The sequence below is a fragment of the Octopus bimaculoides genome, chromosome 6, assembly GCF_046866305.1.
Source record: "Octopus bimaculoides isolate indiv1 chromosome 6, ASM4686630v1, whole genome shotgun sequence".
Classification (NCBI taxonomy): domain Eukaryota; kingdom Metazoa; phylum Mollusca; class Cephalopoda; order Octopoda; family Octopodidae; genus Octopus; species Octopus bimaculoides.
Genome location: NC_142933.1, coordinates 63,602,151 through 63,618,518, shown reverse-complemented (window position 1 = coordinate 63,618,518; position 16,368 = coordinate 63,602,151). Strand labels below are relative to the sequence as shown.

The 16,368-nt window shown below is 36.8% G+C and overlaps 1 protein-coding gene across 1 annotated transcript in view; it reads right to left on the bottom strand.

Annotated features, from left to right (window-relative positions):
- Positions 1–16,368, bottom strand: part of LOC106883728 (secretory phospholipase A2 receptor) — a 156,623-nt gene that overhangs the window by 48,519 nt on the left and 91,736 nt on the right. The window contains exon 2 of the mRNA XM_089353994.1: positions 6,309–6,469. Coding sequence (XP_089210120.1) covers positions 6,309–6,469 — 161 coding nt within the window. The remainder of the gene's footprint in view (positions 1–6,308; positions 6,470–16,368) is intronic.

The following is a 16,368-nucleotide window of genomic DNA, read 5'->3' as shown; positions in this document are numbered from 1 at the left end:
TGAGGTTGGCATGTCATTCATCGCATGTCTGTTCCATGAAAGCTATTCGAACAAGATTCACAAAAGGCTAGACAACAAATCAAATGCCATTTGAAACCGCGTTGTTAATTTAATTTGTTCTTTAAGGGTTTTCATTTACTCATATCAACCCCAATACTTCGCCTGGTATTTATTTTATCAACAAGAGGAAAAGTTGATCTAGATATAATGGGATCAATAAGTGACAACGGACACCAAAAAGGATGTTAGCTCAACAAACCGATTTTTGTCCTACACCGATATAAATCCATCCATCCATACATATATATACGTAAATATATCACTATGTGTTAGTATGTAGGTGTGTGTGTGTGTGTGTGTGTGTGTGTGTGTGTGTGTGTGTGTGTGTTAAGTGTTCGCGCGTGCATGTGTGTATTATTTATGTAGCTGCATGTTTCCGCACATGTTCGTCTTCTCAGGACTTCTGCAATTTCCGTCTAATAAATTTCATTCACAACACTAAGGTCATGTTGTGGCCTATCATAGAAGATACTAGCATGAAACACCACTCAATGAAACCAAAACCAGAGCCAAATGATTTATTTTCAAAAGGTTTGGTTTCACCAAAATAACCCACATTTCCGTTTCCATGAATTTTTAATACATCACGTGTAAGCAATTTAATGAGACAAACTAACCAATGGAACCTTAAAGCTTTTGGACTATCTGTTTGTAAAATATTTATTTTCTTTAAGAAGACAACTACCTCATTAAAGTTTCAAAATCTTCCTCCTTAACTTAGCTCCAAAATATTTACCTGACAGGATTAGATATTTTTTTTACGAATTATATATATATACACACACATACATACATACATACATACATACATACATACATATATACATATATATATATATATATATATATATATATATATATATATATATATATATATACATGTGTGTGTGTATGTATATGTATATGTATATATATGTATATATATATATATATATATATATATATATGTATATGTATATATTTATACATATGTATATATATATATATATGTATATATATATATATATGTATATATATGTATATATGTATATATATATGTATATATATATATGTATATATATGTATGTATATATAGATAGATATAGATGTATGCATATATACGTGCTTATATCTATCTATCTATATATATATATATACATACACACACACACACACACACACACACACACACACACACACACACACACACACACACACACACACATATATATATATATATATATATATATATATATATATTCAAAATCAGACACACGTACACAAAGTGAGTGTTGTTAGTTCGTGGGTCGGCTGCGTTTTAGTCGTTAGAGAATATATCCTCAATGCGCTTATTGAAAATACCTGAAAGCAAATCAAAGACAAGCGAGACAATTTACATCAGGTCCCTTTTCGGTGCAACGGACATCGATATTTCGTCATTGTTATGACTTTTTAATGCCACGTACCGATCAAGCTTGCTGCAAGCTATATCGCCAGCTATGAATATATGCTAAATGGTTTAAAACCATCCCCTGGCATGTCGCAACGTTTCACGCCACAGAAAAAAATTCAAATATGAATTAGAAGTAACTCGAAGTATATAAACAAAATCGGACACACATAAGCAAAGTGTGTGTGTTGTTAGTTTGTAGGTCGGCTGCGTTTTAGGCATAAGAGAATATATTCTCGATGATGGAGGACGCAATGAAACGCGAGCTTGCATGCATATGCAGAAAGGATGTGAGAGTAAGAAAGAGAAGAAAAAAAAGCATAAGAAGCGAATGAGCCTGAAATGGAGGAAAAATTAAATTGCTGAAATATAAAAATGGGATCACTAAAAAGAGAGGTGGTAAAGAGTAGGAGAAAAAGACGTTCATTTAAGACTGTCGGTATCATAATTCCGAGTTTGAATATGAAACGTTCCTTTCGTCATTTATTTATCTTTTCATAAATAAGGGGATGGAATCAAAACATTTCCCTAATAATTTTTGGTGGGGAACAAGGTTGGTACTTATCATTGTGAGACCGATTGAGCAAGGGATTATTAAGTGCATTTATTCAATTGTATAGACCTCATTATTGATTCTCAGTAGCTCATTATTGATTCTCAGTAGCTTGGGCATATCTATTTGAACAGAAACAGCTAGGTGATCAAGTGCTTACGAACAGCAGAGCAGCACTCTATTGAGCTAGCTAGTATGACAGGAAGGTGCAGGTGGAATTGCTGGAAGAGTTTGCGTTCGCAGCCAATTTGCAATAATGAGGCAATGCTCTGACCTTATGGTATGAAACAACTTCATTACTTATAAAACGTATAGTACTAATTGTAGAGAAAATAAAACAAAAAGGAAAAGGAAATGTGTATTCAATTGGGATTTCCTCTTCTGTCTATTGGTATACCCCTGATGATTTTATGTAGGTACTTATAAATTTATCATAAAAATGAGGTCATATTTATTATTACTATCTTTGTGCAAAATACTATATAAAGAGAAAATAAAGAATTAAAATGAAAATGAGGTTTGTTCAATTGGAATTTCTTGTTACGCCTATTGATATGTCATTAAAGTTTTTAAGTAGATACCAATGCCTATGACTGCATGAAGAGAAGGCTAATTCTACGAGCTTATTTGATATTTTGTTTTGATATTTCAAAATCAATAAATTCTCCAGCCATTTAATGATATAGGATAAATTATGTTTCATAAACCATATGTGCATAGATTTGTCTTTTTTGTCTTATTGCTTCTATAAAACTACTATTTCAATATATTTTTCCATAATTTAAATCAATAGGGCGCGATCTGAGGGAAGTTCGGTTGCTATTTCTCGCTGGGTGAACGAGCCTCCAAAGGCCCCCATCGCATTTATTGGATTTAAGTTGGTTGCATTTGCTTATTACTAGCTCTGCTCTGATCGAACATACCCATAACGAAAGGTCTTCGATTCATGACCATTCGTCTTTTTGTATAGCATTGTCCAACATATTCTTCATCAAAGGCTGTAGTATATGAATTGTGATAGATTTTGTTACTATTTCCAACAGGTCGAGTGATCATATACATACTTACATGCTGAAGACGGAAATAGTGTTAATCGGTGATACAACAGGGGAAAAACAATTTTCTTTCTTTCTCTTTCTCTTAGTCTGTCTGTCTACCTGCTCTTCTCTTTCTCTCTCTCTTTCTTTCTTTCTCTATTTCTTTCTCTCTCTCTCTCTCTTTCTTTCTTTCTCTCTTTCTCTATTTCTTTCTCTCTCTCTCCCTTTCACATACACACACGCATGCTCAGTCATTTTACTTTGTTCTTCCTGAGAAATTATTAGTGATGTGGTATCATTTAGAAGCTACTCTATTTCATTAATTCAGCAAGGTGGTTGGTGTAAGAAGCAGGATGCGTTAGTTTAATTCATTACTTCATAGTGGTTGCTGGTGTAAGAGGTGTTGCAAAGTATGCTTTACGGAAAGTATGACTGCAAGCAACACTGCAGTTACACAGTAAGGCGGTGAGTTGGCAGGATCTTAAGCACGCCGTGTAAAATGCTTACGATTCTGCCGTTTGTCTTCATGTTTTGAGCTCAAATTCTGTCAAGGTCGACTTTGCCTTTTGTGCTTTCGATGTTGAGAAAATAAATACCTTTTGAGCACTGGATTCGATGTAATCGACTTACCCCATCTCCAAAACTTGCTGGTCTGATGACAACATTTGAAACCAATATTTCGGTTACATAGTAAGACGGTAAGCTGACAGAGTCGTTAGCAAAATGAGCAAAATGCTTAGCGATTTTTCGTTCGTCTTGGACATCAGAATTCAAATTCTGCCGAGGTTGACTTTGCCATTTATTCTTTCGGGGCCAATAAAATAAGCATCACTTGAGTACTGGGGTCGAGGTAATCGATTTACCCCTCCTCCAAAATTGGTGGTCGTGTGCCAAAATTTGAAACCAATATTTCGGTTTCATATATAGATATATTTATGTGAACTCCATTATCACACACACACACACACACGCACACACACACACACACACACACACATGCACATATACACACACATGCGCGCGCGCACACAAATATATGACACATTTGAACAGAAAAATGCAAAAGCCTACGCACATTCGCATACGGACACACGAACACACATCTCAGAGAAAGGAAGAGAAAGAGAGAGGAGATTTATATGTAAGCCTAAATATTTGCCTCTGGCATCATATATAACTATGCTAAAGCAAAACAAAGCAAAATATTTAAAATAAAACAAGTAAAAACACTTGTATTATTCAAAATTCGGTGAGTCTATTTGTCTCGAAAACTATCGTTTCCAGTTTCAGTAGAATATATATATATATATATATATATATATATATATATATATATATATACATATATATACATATATAAATTATAAATATATAAAGTTACGTTCTTCTGCAAACCCATATCTAAAAATCAACACTGTTTCTACCAAAATAAATTAGATTATGTATGTATATATATGTATATATATATATATATATATATATATATATATATATATATATATATATACACATACATATATGTTATGTGTGTGTGTATGTGTGTCTCTATATGTATAGAGGTATATGTGTACATGCACACGCACACGATTTTAAAACTGACAAAAAGTGTGAAGAGAAAAAAGCAACATTAATAATTATAAACAGAAAAGCAAAGCTTTAATATATCTAAGTGAAATATTCTCCCTGGTTCTTCCTCTCTATTTTTCCTCTTCCTCGTGTCTCCCACACTTTCTCCTCTCACTCCCCCTCTCTCTCTCTCCTCTTCCCATCTTTCTCTCTCCTCTTCCCATCTTTCTCTCTCTTCTTCCCCTCTCTCTCTTGGTTTGTGTTTTGGCTTGAAAATTTGAAATCTAATTCAGTTGTGCTTTTGTTTTGAAAATCAATGTCTGCATGCTGCACACACACGCACACACATGCGCGCGCGCATGTACACACATACACATATGTATGTGTGTGAGTGTCTATATATATAATATATATAACAAATATAATACAGATATATATATTATTTACAATATATAAATAATATATGATATATATGTAATATACTGTAATGCATATACTATAATATATACATATATCACAAGTGTGTGTGAAAATATGCATGTATTTAGAGAGAAAAAGGTTCTATAATATGTTGTTTACTAAAATATTCTTTATTTTTTTTTATTTTTTAAATGTTAAACATTTCATTACGCTTTTCCTGTAGATAAAAAAAAGAAAAAAAATTCCTTATTTATTGAAGTTTCTATATAAATATATGATCGTATCACCACTAGTAACAACACTAGCATCGTCATTCATTCTATTCAGCACCATCGTTATCATAACACTTCTTTCTTCTTTAGGTTTTCGTATTCATAGAACACGAATTGATTTCAGTTTCCAACTGCAACTAACTCACTTCATTTAAAGCCCTTAATATACTTTGGAAAACAATACTTCTCTGATATCCCTGTTTTGAGTCAACCTATTGATATATCTGTAGGTGTATGAGGCATTTCGTCGCTGCCGGTTTGGCCCTACCTATCTGGCGTCGCTGATTGGCCCCCGACTTATTTGATAGCTAATGTAATGTTTATCTCGTTTTGATGTTTCTCTCCCCCCTCTCTCCTTCTTTTTCCTCCTCTCTCTGTCTCTCAGACTCTGTCCGTATGCGTATATTCCTCCGCTGCGTAGATGTGTGTGTGTGTGAGCGCGTGTGTGTTTGCCTTCAGTGCCAAACAGTACTGTTACTAAAACAGGCTGAATGTCCAGTCAGCCGTGCCATATCGCCAGCGTCCAAACAACTGCGCTCAGTCGTCTCATCCCGATCTCTAGCGTCCTAAGAAGTCACGTGTTATTTGTTTCGGAAGATAAAAGCAAAGTTCATCTTCATGATATTTAAACCAGAACGTAGAATAGTCTTTTTTTTTTTAAGTTTGATCTTTTTGTCAGAATTTATTGAAAATTTCCTCACAGATTGGAATATTCAATGCCAAATACGAAAATTGTCATAACTTTTTTAGAGAAATTTATAAAAATCTTACGAACCTTTAAAGAATGATTTATAAAAAAAATTCAACCAATAAGGAGCCATTAATTTTTTTATACGTCGTGGCGATCCACGAATTTTTGTATTTTGTATATAACAAAGTATCCTTTTTATTCAGCACACTAACAACTCTGCCACCTCACCGTCGTCATCATGAAACTAGTGTTCATGCAAATATGCATATATGTTACTTACTCGTTCATCTTCATCATCAATCTTTAGTAAATATCCTTCGTTTGCTTCACATGCCAGCTGTGCTTCCAGCCATGGACGACGTACCATAGTAGTAATCAAATAACAGGAGTTGCTATCTGGTCTGTAGATCCAGTCCTTTGGGCAAAAATGTCCATGAGCATCTGAAAAGATATTGAAGCAGGTCAGTTAAAAAGAAAAGAAAACGCGGCAATATTTGTTACTTATGATGAGGCTCAAACTCCATACTTTTGTGTATTTCGGTCTCGGGTTTTGTTTAAGTTTCTCCAGAGAGTAACGACTCTGCTCGATATAAGATCTGGGCTCAGCTTGTTCATGCTGACTGCACCCAGTAAGGGCCTCATGCCAAGCGTTACGGACTGGTGTTGTAGACTAGGTACTTTACAGTAGGTTTGGGATGTGACATTAGTGATTAATGACGGTCCGACAATTCCGCGATGTCATCAAAGATTGTAGGACACTAGGTAGTCCTCAGACTTAGGTTCTGATAATATATGTTCTGTAGAATATTTGCAGTGAATAGAGGGTTGATCTGGGTTAAATAATAACAACAATAACAACAGCATATAGTTTTTGGCAAGACACAAAAAGCTCCAGAGTTGTGTGGCGCCTACCTTTCTGGCAAGCATTAGTGACTCTATTGAAGAGCAATAACTCAAACCAGGATTTCCGATTCGATTTAAGGAACACATAAATATACAACCCAAGACTTTAAAACGCATTCTTCTCCTTTTTTCACTGCACCTTATATGATTATGGAAGAAAAGAAGAATGCGGAACGCGAAACCTTTCCAGGATAATCTGTAGTATAAATGAGGTGAAAACATAAAGATGTGTGAATCTCAAGTGGAAGCTGTTTCGCTTCACTTTCTTTACAGTGCTTGCAATAAAAGTACTGATATATTGATTTCCAGCACTGACACAAGGTGGCGGTATTGTCGATTAGAAGGATCTCAGTATTTTACTAGAATTTTACCATAGCAATCTCTAAGGCCTCTGACGAACAGGATTGAATAAAATTAGCACCTGGAAACCGTATGGACATGATTTAAAGGTTTATGTGGAAAACTAGTACTTGTCCATCTAAATCATCTCTCTTCACGCTAACGATGCACTCCTTTGAGATGAAAGGTAACCAGTGTCATCGCAAGCGTGTTCAAAACGCAAAGAGTCAAAGCAACTACAGCCAATTCTGCCAATTTATCTCTTTAGACAGACCCTATTTTATTCGCCCCAGAAAGCTGAATGATAAGATGGATCTCGGCAGGATTTCAATTTAGAATGTAAAGTACTGGATCAAATATACACAAAGTATTTTGTTTAATATTTCTAGTTATTCAGCTGTCTTACTCCCGAGCAATTATATATTAATAAAGGTATGGTTGATTAATAAATGGAGTAATTAGATAAAGTTTGTCTCTCCTGCAAAGACATCGCAATGAGGAATTGTGGTGCAGAAGAGGATTACGGAAATAAATGCATAGAAAACAATTGCGTAAAAAACATTTAAGCTAAACCTTAGAGTTATTGAAACATTTTCAAAAGCACGTGGCTTAGTGACAAAGGAGTATTCAGTTCCGGATCATAAATCTGTGGGTTCAGTTCTTAAGTCGTACATCAAGCTGCGTCATTGAACAAGTTTCTTCATTTAACGTTTCTACAGTTTACTCAGCTTTAATGCGTACCAGCTGGATGCTGATACATATTTTTTTGCTTTCTCCCTCTCTCTCTCTCTCTCTCTCTCTCTCTCTCCCTCACCCCCTCCCTCCCTCCCTCCCTCCCTCCCTCTCTCTCCCTCTCTCTTCTCTGTCACATTGTGGTTGTGCCACTGGATCGAGGCTAGGAAGCTGTCTATGCTTGATCAGAGCTACAGAGGCATCTAAAACAATTATCGAAAGCATGGTACATGTTACTAATACAGAGTCGCATACGGAAACGGTTTAGGCGTCATGCACACACACACACACACATGTAAACGCACACCCGCATGTATACGCACAAAACGCGTGTGCACGCGTACATACGCTTACACATGCACACACGCACTCCTACGCGCTGACATGCACTTCTGTTGTGCCTGTGCGCCATGCACACATACATATCACACACACATCTGCATTCAAACGCACTCCCACGTGCACGCATACACACATTCGCACAAAACATACACACACACACACATACACATGCTAACACACATGCACACACACACACACACACACACACACATTAACGTAAGATTAGCAACAGTGTGGATCACTTAAAGACTTGAAGTGAAAATGTTTGTCTTTAAAGTGATATAGTTTTGCCATGAAAAGAGAAGACAAAGTAACTTCATTTTGTCGTGGAAATGAAAAGTTCGTTTCGCATCTCGGGTTCGATCTCACTGTGCTGCATTTTGAACACATTTCTTTTGGCATAACCTCGAGTTCTCCCCAGCTTGTGATTTAAATCGTGTTGATGTTAATTGCATAGAATCCCTTCCGGAGGGATAATATCAATTCTTGGGCGGCTTAATCCGTCGCCCGATTAAATATCATCTAGCCACTGGATACCTTTAGCGGAATTCATTCTTTTCCAAGTATTTAGACCAGGTCTCCGGTTTCAATAAACTCTATGCCTTGGTGCATGACTTTAAATCACAGCAACCCTATAGTAATGATCTCCGAATCTTGAAGACCCTGCAAAAGTGTTATAGCCGTACGCGGTTTATGCTCTCACTAAAACATATTTAAAAGCTAAGGCCTCGAACCGATTTACAGAAAAGCATTTAATACTGCTGTTTTGCAAAATTGCAATTTGGTACAGTTTGTTGAACCGGATATATTTCCACCATCTCTTAACTGTATTGCAACAGTTAAAAAGTAATAACAATAAACGACATTGTCAAAAACAGAAAATTTTTTAAATGTAAGTTATCAATAAGAACAAAAATTACAATAGCTTTGTTTTGTTTGTTAGTGTATATATTTATTTTAAATTTTATATCAACAAAACAGCCGCAGAGAAACATTCTTTTGGTGGTTGGGGAGAGTAATTAAATCCGGTGTCACAATTTGGGTAACATGGAATATATTTAAGTAAGCAACTTTCTTAAACTAATGGAAATGGATAATATTTCTATAACAAAGAGCAATAGATTGCTAGGAACGGTAAAGCGTCTGAGAATTTTAGGCAGGATAAGAGTTTGAGGTTTCTAGAAACAGATGTCAAATCTCTCTCAAATTAAACCCTTCTGTTTAAAAAGCGAAATATATATTGGTTAGTTCTATTCCAGTTGCAAGGCGCCGAATTAGTAGGGTTATTAGAGCGTTAGTAATGTAATTTGCAGTATCTATTTCAGCTTTGCGTTCAAATCCTAGTAAAATCATCTTTAATTTTCACTATTTTGTGGCCTAAGAATAAAATACCATTTAAGTACAGAAATCAAATTGTTTTTTATTTTATCTTCTCCCATTTTTAGAAATAGTCACAGATAACATGATGGTATCTACTGAAATGAACAGTCGAACGAAGGCAACAGGAAACCCCATTTTGTATTCTTCCATGAAAATTCCTTGAGAAGCACATACTTCTCAAAAAGAAGTGGTTCTAGAAACGTCCTCGATATGCTCTGTCTGCATAAAAAAGGACAGAGGAAATAACTTTGATCACAAACAACTATGATCAAACACTTTCTAGTCATGAAATCGTCTTGTCTTCAATCAGTTCTAATCTGGTACTAGGCAAAAACAACGAATAATTTTCTTCAATATAGTTTCCGGAAAATCTTTGTGTGCAAACAGGAATTTCGTACTTCGATTTATAATCTCTTTTATTTTGTTGTAGTAGGAGGATGGCTTAGCTTTTCTTGAATTTCTTTAGATTCGTCACTCACTCCTCAGGCGCACATTACATTTAGGTACTACTCATGAATAATTATTATTTTTCAATTTATTTATTCATTTATTTATCTATTGTTGCAATAATATTCCTTTCTACTATAGACACAAGGCCTCAAATTCTGCGGGAAGGGGTAGTCAATTACTTTGACCCCAGTGCACAACTTGTACTTATTTTATCGACCCCGCAAGGATGAAAGGCAAAGTCGACCTCGGCAGAATTTGAACTTAGAACGTAAAGACGGACGAAATGCCGCTAAGCATTTTGCTCGGCACGATAACGATTCTGCCAGCTCACCGCCTTTATTGTTGCAATTTGTAAAATTGGAACATAGGAAAATATTTTGAAGAAGAGATATTATAATTTTATTTAATCTTCTTCTACCCAATCGGGAAATTAAACTTCGATAATTCAACTTCATTCAGATTGGTGTTTAGAGTCTTGTTTGTGCCTATCTCTCAGTTCAACTTCAACTGTTCTCCTTCAGAAATTATTTCACCATCCAGATTTTTGCTTTCCAGGTGTTAACCATCTTAATGTTATTAAAATTATCTCAGCCTCTAGAGAATGTATCATAATTACCAAATGGTAATTAAAACCTCTCTGCTTGGTAAAGAATGATAATCACAAGATTCAAGAACTATTCGAAGCTGACATGCCTTTAATTAAAAGAGATAATCTTAGTATTCGAAAGGAAAGCTTTTACGTAATTGTTCGAACTGCAGGAAATAATAGATAACCTCCCTCATATAACACCCTACCATCTTACAACAATCTTGTCTGTCGTAAATATTGGATAATGAAGTTCATGATATACAAAGTGACGAGATGGTCATGACTAGAATGCCTTTCATCATTGTCTGATCTGGTTCGGTCACGTCTGATTTGGAATTAAGCACAACTTCGTTTACTACGAGCCAACATGAGAAGTCTTCGCTGCAGTTGCTCTAATTGATAGAAATTTTCCTGAAAACATATACATATGAAGGACTCTCCCATCGAGGACAACGTATGAGTATTCATCTCTTGCCGAACGAGCTGCACAAATGGTTTGTTTATAGTGGTTAAATATATGTGTCGCACATTAGATCACTCTTTCCATCAAATCGACGTTGTTTGAACTGGTGCACGGTCTACCACGTGTCAGGTGTCGAAGAAATCGCAAAGCAACGAGAGATGAAGTGTTTTCCTCAAGAACACAACGCACCACCAGGTCTAGGAACTGAAACTACGCCCTTGCGATCGTAAGTGTAACACCTTAACCAGTAGGCCATGCATCCTTATATGTGTGTGAGTGTGTGTGTGTGTGTGTGTGTGTGTGTGTGTGTGTGTGTGTACGAGCAAGTGGGCAGACGAAAGAAAAGGGCACTCAACAAATTTGGTAGGAGTTACATGTATTATTTAAAAGAGTTTTATTCGGTTTCGTGCGACTTCCAGTTTCGCAGGCCCCCTAACAGGAGCCCGTCTCTTTCAGGCTTTGAAAGAGATGGGCTCCCATTCGGAGCCTGCGAAACTTGAAGTCGCACAGAACCGAATAAAGCTGGTTTAAATATGTGTATATATATATGTGTGTGTATATATATATATATATATATATATATATACATATATACACTGGAGGCCGATTTGGTCGCTGTCCCCTCTCCTTCCATCAAAATGCGTACGTGGAGACAACGCCTGGAGGGTGATATTCTTTCTAGTAATAATGTTTTCTGATATGGGTATCTGATTACTCAGTTTGATGTAAGGACAGGGGATATCGATTATATCGCCCCCAGTATTTGACTAGTACTTATTTTTACCGAACCCAACAGTATAATAAATAACGCAAGTCAGTTTCGGTGGGTATAACAGAAAATGCTTTGTACAACACACTGCCCTTGCAATGATAAATATTAGTACAAGTACTTGGTTGTTAATGTTGTTGTTGATTATGATGATGACGGTGGTGGTGGTGATGGTGTCAATGGTAGTACTACTGGTGTGATAGTGACGGTGCTGATGGTGATTATAAGTGAGGTTCGTGTTGTGGTAGTGGTGGTACTAGTAGAAGTTGTGGTAATATAGATGAAGATTGTGAAGGCGCCTGGCCTAGTGGTTAGAATGCTACACTCAACTCACGAATGCTAGATCGTGAGTTCGGTTCCTGGACCGGACAGCTCGTTGTGCTCTTGAGCAAAACACTTCATTTCACGTTGCTCTTCGGCTGGGAGAGTGGCAGAATCGTTGGTGCATCGACAGAAATGCTTCTCGGTTCTCTACATTCTTAGTTGAAATTCCACCTGAATGGTGGTGAGCTGGCAGAATCGTTAGCAAGCTGGGAATACTACTTAGAGGCATTTCGTCCATCTTAACGTTCTGAATTCAAATTCCGCCGAGGTCGACGTTGCCTTTCATCTTTTCGATGTCGATGAAATACGGACCAGCTGAGCTCTGAGGTCAATGTAATCGACTTAGCCCCTTCCCCCAGAATTGTTGATCCTGTGCCAAAATTTGAAATCAATATAGATGAACATTATGATGATGGGAGTGATGGTAGAGGAAAGGGTGGTGGTGCCATAGTACTGTGTAATGTTACGGGGTTGGTAGAGGCGATATTGTTTGATAGGAGCGGTGATATGGGCGAAAGTTGTAGTGTTAGTTTAAAATATGGATATACTGTAAGATGTGTTAGTAAATGGTGTTAGAGGTGATGTTGATAATAGTAGTGATGGTTGCGGAAGGATTGGTGGGGTGGCGTAGCTACAATGTGCGCTGCCCGATGCAAAAAGCATATATAGGCTTAAGCAGAAGACCCAAAATTGCAGCCCCATAAATACGTTGCCTGGGGTTGATCGCTCCTTCGCTTCACTACCTAGCTATATTACTGCTCATGGTGGTGAGAGTGAAAATGTTTGATAGATGTGATGATAGTAGTAGTAGTAGTAGTAGTAGTAGTAGTAGTAGTAGTAGTAGTAGTAGTAGTAGTAGTAGTAGTAGTAGTAAACGTGGTGAGAGTATTTTGTAGGGAGGGGTGGCAACGAAAGAAGTGGTGTTAGTACATTTTGCCATCGTCGTCGTCACCGCCGTCGCCGCCGTCGTCATCGTCGTCGAAGTCGTCGCCGTCATCATTGTTATCGCCGTCGTCTAGTACCAGTATCAGTGATGTCACTGACACATATTAGGTAGTAGCTGTTCCTTAGTGATCACCATGGTGTTATAGTCCGTTGAGACGATGACGTCAATGATACCACGATACATCTCAGGCAATATTCTGCTCAAAGTTTCTGCTAGGATGCATCATTGCTTAGTAAATCGGTTTTGATGTGGATTCTTATTAACTTGTTGATTAGGTTACGTTAGATTTACGGTGATCGATAAACTTCTTCAGGTGTCATACTTCATACGCAGAACTGACGACTACTTGTCTGTAACTATGCACTATACACATAGCCATACGTGTGTGTGTGTGTGTGTGTGTGTATGTAAGCATGTATGTATGTAATATATGTATGAATATGTAAATGTGAACGTGTATGCCACACACTCACATACTCTCCCTCTCTTTCTCACTCTGTGTATGTAAGTATGTGTGTGTGTGTGTGTGTATATATATATATATATATATATATATATATATATATATACATATATATATATATATTATGTACATATACACACATTTGATACTATTGTATTATATAAGTATAATACACATATATGTATATATGTGTGTGTGTGTATATATACACACACACACGTACTAGCAATGCATCCCGGCGTTGCTTGGGTGTTATGACCTACAACCACATTATGTATTATTTCTTCCTTTCTTATGGGCAGAATCGGCACAGCTAATATATAGTGAACTGGATTATTGGCTTAATGGAAGTTATTGTTTGTTTAAAAGTGAAGCGGGGAAGGGTACAATTTGCATGAATTTGCATGAAAGTGCTTTTTGTTCTTCAGAAGGATCACAAAGTATGTATTGTTTTATCGTATAAAATGGACTTAATACGATTTTGCCCAGAAATCACGTTTTCAAAATTTTTATTTCCCCCCGTCTCCACCGCAATTTCTTAACTTGTAACATTTTTCGATTTTTTTTTATCCAGGTAAAAAAAAAACCAGAGAGATTACGAATCTGGGAACTATATATATATATATATATATATATATATATATATATATATATATATATATATATTAAGTTTAATTTTTCTTAAAGAAACGCTCGATGCCCCGAGCCCCACCGAGCCCAACCATCCCCTACCCGCTTTCAAAAAGCTAAAATTTCTCAATGTTTCACTTTCGTCTGATGTTTTACGCATACGTAGAACTGTGCTGAAATAGCAGACGTAAAAAATATCAGACCACCAACAGAAAACCCAGCATGCTAGAAACAACAGCTAAACGACATTATTCCTGAAGAAACTTCCCCACTTCCCAAAAAGCTAAAAGTAAAACATTGGGAGTTTGTAGCTTTTTGAAAGTGGTGAGGTGAATGGTGGATGTTTGGGATGAAATTTGTAGTGTTTGTTGAAGAAAAAGAAGGAAGAAGAAAATTCTTAAAAAATCGTATTCTCTGTATTTTTTTGTTTTTTTTTTCTCCGTGGATTACCAAGAAAAACATTTGGAAAAAAGTAAAAATGAAGAAATTGAGGAGGGGAGGGAGAAAATTAAAATATTTTTGGGGCGAAATCCTAATCTCCTGAATCGAAAACACAGGAATCGGAAGAAATTTAGGAAAAAAATAAGGGACGGCGCAAATGTCACCTTGGACATGCTAAAAACAACAGGTAAAGGACAGGATTTCTGGGAAAACTTCCTTTTAAGTTTATATCGAAGATCAGGTTTTTAAATACGCTCATCACAACACAAATACAAATATAGAATAGAAAAAGGTCATTTCAATCGGATTAAAATGGCATAGTTTATATATATATTACAATAATGTTGAAACAGGGATACGGGAAAGTGCAGCATCGACGACAAAACATTTGTGGAATAAATAATGGGCTAATGCGACTAAGCGACATGTTATGAGTCCGTTTGGAGTATTCCAGGCCCTAACCTGTCATGGAAAATTGGGGCGTATGTTATTTTTTAACGCACCGTAAAACTCTTAGTGGATATACTCCCCTTTGTGGCGGTCCGCGCTGCGTCTAACATAACCCATCGTCTGAAGTTTTGAAACCTCCTTCGGGTTTGTTGACCTATATCACTCATAAAGTAAATTTGGAGGAACTGGTTGTTCATTTGTGGGTTACAGGGAAATAATGAGGTGATAGACTTGCCCTTGAACGTCCAGCGTCAGTGTCAATCCATGTTCAACTATCTCCTTAGATGCACCAAAGGGTGTCATTTGAAAGGCAGGGTTGTATTGTCTGATATTGTCCAGAATATCCTTTGACTGGATGGAAGTGTTTTCCAGAAGACCCATAAGACATTGAGAAAGAGCTAATAGTGCTGGCAATCTTACCTTACAGCCTGAGCAGTACATGCCATTAGCATCATTTGGAAATTATAAAGCTTTGCAGAAACGATAATTTGAATTTAGCACAACAATTTGGACAAAATTTTCAGTTTTATAAGAATGGGATGGATCACATCTGAAAGCAGCTTCAGGAGTTGTGAAGTACGAATTTGTACGAAGTCTGTTTCTGAGAGTTTTTCTATTGAACCTCTGTCTAATCAAGAAAAACGTTATTTTAATCTTTCAGCATTAAGTGCTGCAGCATACTTTTGCTGATCTTGGGAAAGTTTCATCCCCCTCCTCTCTTGAGACTCCATTTGACATGTTGTATAATTCTTTTGCTGATCTTGCGAATGTCTCATCTCGCTTCAGTCTTGAGACTCCATTTAATGTGCTGCAGCATGCATTTGCTGATCTTGGGAAAGTCTTATCTCCTTTCTGTGTTGAGACTCCATCTGACTTGCTGCAGCATGCCTTTGCTCATTTGTGGAAAGTCTCATCTCGCCCCTGCCTTAAGACTCCATTTGACGTGCTGCAGCGTGCTTTTGATGATCTTCTGCAAGTCTCATCTCGCTCCTGCCTTCAGACTCCCTCTAACGTGCTGCAGCATGCATTTGCGGGTGTTAGGAATGTCTCATCTTCCTTCTATCATGAGACACCATTTGACTCGCTGCAGCACGCCTTTGCTGATGTTAGGAATGTCTC